The following is a 5486-nucleotide window of genomic DNA, read 5'->3' on the forward strand; positions in this document are numbered from 1 at the left end:
CTCCAGTACTACTGTGAGGGACCCTGGAGTCATTTGCCACCACTTTGCATCACTAACTATCTCTCCTGTAGTGTGTTCTCTCTCTCTCCCTGTACCTTTCTGCAGGTAGCCCTGGCTCTGGAGCTCTATGTTTCTGATGAACAGCCACCAGACACATCAACCTGCCCCATGTTTGATTGTTTGTTGTTGTGTCTTGTTGCTTTTCTTTTCTTTTGTCTCTCCTCTATCCACTCACCCCAACCGGTCGAGACAGTGTTACCTGTGGTGATGCAAGCAGCAGACTGAGGCTCCAGGCCACTAGCAGCATGCGTCGATTCCTGCAATGTGCAGTCAGAGCATCCAGCGGGTGTAGTATGGCGTGCTGACGGTCAAGGCTGATGACAACAAGGACGAAGGCAGATGCGTGCATGGCGAACAGCTTTAGGAAGCAGAGCAGCTTACAGAGCACGTCTCCTCCATACCACTGAACTGTGACGTTCCACGCCGCATCCAGAGGCATCACCACAAACGTCATCATCAGGTCAGCTGCCACCAGGCTCAGCATCAGCGGTCGCAGATGAGATGCCAGCTGCCGTCCACGCCCACACCACACACTGACCAACAAAGCCAGGTTACTGCAGGCAGCGAAGAGGAAGAGGACCAAGGTGGCTGCAACACGGAACTGAGCAGCCCGAGTGAAACTGGGGGCCTCCCAGTCTGAGAGTGGGGGGAACTGGGAGGTGTTGGGAAGTAAGGCTACAGAGCTGGTGGGTGGAGCCAGTGATGACAGTCTCAGGATAGACCAGTTACCTGACATCCTGCAGAGAAGACAACGAGGGTGAAGGTAGTTTCTTTCTAACACCATCCAGACAAAAAAACCCAAAACGAACAAACAAAAAACAAAAAGAAATGTCACATGTCTGTGGCAGACACGTTTTCTTCTTCCTCCTCCCTATCCAATTGTTGTCTGTCGACTCCTCGAGTGGCCCTGACCCGCAGGTTGAGAACCTCTGCTGTAACACACACACTGAGTCTGTTTACAGTCTGTGAATCCTCAGGTTTCTGAAACAGCTGCCGTGCTCTGACTGGACACCTGCAGACCTGTCTGTTTATCTGCCTGCAAACAGTCCAGCTCTTATTGTGACAGTGACTTCCTGTCAGTCTGTGCAAATCAAAGATCAGAGATAAGCGTCTTGTTAAAGACGCTGTAGAAAACCTGAGGGGGTTACTATGATAACCGATTCACACTGAGCAGCAAGGAGTCAGCTGACAACAACCAGGACCTGGACTGGTGGACCTGTTCAGATCCCTGTGACCCTGTGATGATCATATATGAAAGCATCTGTGTTAGGACTATGTGTTCACTTTTGTCTCCAGAATAAGTGAAACATAATTTGTCTGCTCTGTTTCTCTGTGGTGAAACAAAAGCAACATGAGCTATTTTCATTCCCAGAATTTTGGGTAGAAACACAAGTGTGTGTTCCTGAGTTTCTAGAAGGATCATGGTTCACTGTGTGACTTGCTGCTGCTGAAACTCAATCTGAAAACACACAAACTGCTTCTCCTCACTGTAATGTTATCACAGTGTGTGTGTGTCTATAATGTTGTTAGTGTGTGGAGAGGACACCACATTGTGTGTCTGTGGCCTGTGCTCTGAGCTTCATACAGTTTCTGCAGCTCTGACAAATGAAATAAACAGATTTATCTGATTATCAGAAAAGCCCATCTGTAAAAATAAGCATCACTTTTAAAATTCAGCTTACTATGCTGTATACTCCTATTTATTTAGAGTGGTGAAAGTACTGTAAGCGGTTTTCTACTTATTCAGCACTTTTCTACGCATTGCAGCACACTCAAAGTGCTTTCATACTATTTGTAACTAAATACTGTTGAACTCAGTTTTGAAGTACTTGTTCTTTACTTGGGTGTTTACATTTTCTGTTGTTTTTGCTGTTACATGATACATTTCAAATTCAGTTTATTAAAATAAAATATCAGATGTGTTGTTATAGATCCACCTGTTCAGCAGATAAACACTAGATCTGCCTTCTTTCACCTGCACAATGTTGTGAAAATCAAGAGCATCCTCTCACAAAGTGATGCTGAAAAACTGGTCCATGCATTTGTTACTTCCAGGCTGGACTACTGTAGCTCTTTACCATCAGGATGTCCCAGTAATTCCCTAAAAAGCCTCCAGTTAATCCAAAATGCTGCAGCCAGAGTCCTGACAGGAACTAACAAGAGAGATCATTTCTTTTTTATATTAGCTTCTCTCCACTGGCTCCCTGTAAAATTCAGAATAGAATTTAAAATCCTTCTCCTAACATACAAAGCCCTTAATAGAGTCCACAGAAGCAGAATGGGAGGCAGAGCCTTTAGTTATCAAGCTCCTCTCCTGTGGAACCAGCTCCGAGTCTCAGTTCAGGAGGCAGACACCCTCTCTACCTTTAAGATTAGACTTAATACTTTTCTTTTTGATAAAGCTTATAGTTAGGGCTGGATCAGGTGACCCTGAGCCTTTTCTTAGTTATGCTGCTATAGGCCTAAGCTACTGGGGGTCTCCATGATGCTCTGAGCTCCTCTCCTCTCCTCTCGTCTCCTCCCTCTCCTCTCCTCTCTCTCCATTCATCTACTGTATATTCCACCACTACATCTCATTAACTGTGTGTCTTCTCTCTCCCGTAGTGTGTCTTCTCTCTCTCCCTGTGCTGTTCTGCAGGTAGTCCTGGTTATGGAGCCTTTACCTTTCTGATGAGCAGTGACCAGCCACAGCAATTATTAATAATATTAATAATAATAATGTGGTCTGGACCTTACTATGTAAAGTGTCATGGCATGATCTTGTGAATTGGCACTATAAAAATATAACTGAATAGAATTGTGTTGTAGTGCCACTTTTTTTTTTATAATATTGTTATTAATACTGGTACACCATAATGTATTTTGTATATTTTATGAGCACAGTTTTTAAGGTGCAGCATCACAGGCTGCTCTTTTACCAGAGTACAACTAAACATCATTGACTGACTTAATGTGATATTTTTTTCTGACATTAACACACTCTCAGGTCATGTTACAGCCTCTGCAGTTATTTTTAGCCTGTGTGTGTGTGTTTCAGTGTGTGTGTGTGTTCACAGTGTCACCTTGGTAACCTCCACCTCTCTCTGCAGAGTTTCAGGTCCCTCCCCCTGCACCTGATTGACTGTAATATCTTCTGTGTCAAGGTAAAATAAATCCACTCCTCCCTGCCTGCACTAATGTTATTGTATTGGCTGTTTTCTTTGGAGGCAACAACCATCACACAACCAACATCAGTCAACCCAAACTTTGGGTTAACCTTGACCTAACCTTAATCTAACAATGACCAAACCTTGACCTAAATGTCAGACTGGTCCTTTAACCAGCTTCCAGGACCAACCATGCAGCAAACAGCTGAAGGTGCTGCACAGAAGAACTGGGCAGATGTCTCAGCAAGCACAGATGCCACCCCAGGGCATGTATGCTCTCCCCATCTCTGTTTTCCCTCTACACCAACAACTGCACCTCAGAGGACCCCTCTGTTAAGTTCTGAAGTTCACAGATATGAACACGCTCAGACCAGTGGAGATGACAGTGGACTTCAGAAGGAACCCCCCACCCCTCATCACCCCCATACTCAGCAGCACTGTATCAGCAGTAGAGTCCTTCAAGTTCCTGGGCTCCAAGGTCTCCTAGGACCTGAAGTGGTTGTCCAACATCAGCACCATCACCAAAAAGGCACAGCAGAGGATAGACTTCCTGCTCCAGCTTAGGAAGTTCAATCTGCGCCAGGAGCTGCTGATTCAGTTCTAACTTCTGTGGGGGCACTGACAGCTGGTACAGTCTTAGTGACCCTGATATCACAGCAGCTGCAAGAAGAATATGCAGCATGTTGTGTCTCATGTTTGAATTTGGCCATTGATTCATTTTGAGTTTTTGATAATAAACTCTGAAGAGAGACCAGAATCAGGACTGTTAACTAAAGGCTTCAAGAATAAGATGCATTTTATTCTGACTCCATCATTTCCAGGGTTGAGCACAAAAGCAAAGATCTTATTCAAAGATTAGAACTAATAAAGAATCGTATTTTATATTATATTTCCAATGTGTTCACGTGTAAACAGTGTTTAATGTTGGCTAGTCAAAGTGGTACATTCACCATCTGTATGTGAAAATCAATGAAAAATCTCCATGATTAGTTATAGAGGTGTGAGAATCTTTATTTATGAAAATGCTAACGAACAAAACTCCCAGTGCCGTTCTGTTTGTTTCCTTTGGAAAAGAACTTTTCAATCATTTTTAAAAAGTTAGAATCATAAAAAATATTTCTGACCCAGAATCAGGGACAAAAATTTACATAATTCCAGAATATTTACAAAACCAGTCATCTTATATTAAAACAGATTCAAATGATTTCACTGCAGATGTCTAAGACTTTTAGGATCCCATCAAAGATGGAAATCACTTGGTGAGGTGAAGACTTTTGTGTTCTGCTGTTCCTAACACATCCATGTGTAAAGGGCGTAGCCAGTAACTGCAGCTGTCACAAAACTGCAGTGGAGCAGAGAATAAAGTGGCAGAAAATGGAAATACTAAAGCACTGGTACATCAACAAGCTCAGTACATGTATTTACTGTCCTCCATTGCTCTGCTAAATTTCAGCCCAGAAACACTGATCAGCTTCTGCTCTGAGACACTAACACCCTGCTGTCTCTCAGAAAGGCTTTTATTGTGAAAAGATAAGTGTTTTCTTTTTTTTTTTTTTTTACCTGCTCAGCAGCTCTGAATCTTTTCTCCTCCTCAGGTTGGACTGCGTTCTCCTCTCCTCATGTTCAAGCTTCAGTCCATAACTTAGAGAACCCTGAAGAACCTGCAGATCCCAGTCTGAGACACAGAACCTGGTGTAGTCCAAATCAGTTCAGGATTGTGTCTCTGCAGCTCTGATCTGAAACACTGAAACACACTGCAGCATCGAGGAGGAGGAGCTTCCAGTGTGTGAGCATTCCATCCTGTGTGTGTTTGTTGGAGGGGGGTTTTGTTTCGTGAGGACATTTCGACACTATCAGGACATTTCTGCACTGTGAGGACATTTCTGTATGGTGAGGACATTTATCCACAGTGAGGACATTTCTACGCTGTGAGGACATTTCTCCACAGTGACACATTTCTGCATTGCACAAACAGGAGTCATGCAGAGTCTGCTGCATTTTATTGTGTGTGCTTCATCAGCAGAATCGGCCCTTAATGAATTAAACATCAGTCAGATTGTTTCCACTGAAAGTGTGGATCCACAGCAGGAAGTTTAGACATTTCAGAATTTTATCAGAAAATAAAACATTTGAGAAAAGTGAGAAAACATAAACTTGACCTTGTGTAAAAGAAATAAAATGATTTTCTTTTTACCTTTATTAGAAAGCCGATGTGCAGTAGAGAACAACCTCACACAATACAAAGTTAATACAATCATAAAAATACATATATATATTTAT

General features: G+C 43.0%; 1 protein-coding gene across 1 annotated transcript; it reads right to left on the reverse strand.

The window, feature by feature from the left end:
* Window positions 1-192: 192 nt before the first annotated feature.
* LOC109953723 (gonadotropin-releasing hormone II receptor-like) lies at window positions 193-5429 on the reverse strand. Its single transcript, XM_020589193.1, has 2 exons — window positions 4767-5429; window positions 193-797 (listed from the first exon to the last, which is right to left on the reverse strand). Exon 2 carries the CDS (start codon window positions 794-796, stop codon window positions 224-226), a length of 573 nt encoding a protein of 190 aa, XP_020444849.1. The 5' UTR covers window position 797; window positions 4767-5429; the 3' UTR covers window positions 193-223.
* Window positions 5430-5486: the final 57 nt, after the last annotated feature.

The sequence above is a fragment of the Monopterus albus genome, unplaced genomic scaffold (assembly GCF_001952655.1).
Source record: "Monopterus albus unplaced genomic scaffold, M_albus_1.0 scaffold1093.1, whole genome shotgun sequence".
NCBI lineage: Eukaryota > Metazoa > Chordata > Actinopteri > Synbranchiformes > Synbranchidae > Monopterus > Monopterus albus.

What these genes read in the sequence shown, in the direction of transcription:
- LOC109953723 (XM_020589193.1), bottom strand. Translation starts at nt 796, where the DNA reads ATGTCAGGTAACTGGTCTATCCTGAGACTGTCATCACTGGCTCCACCC.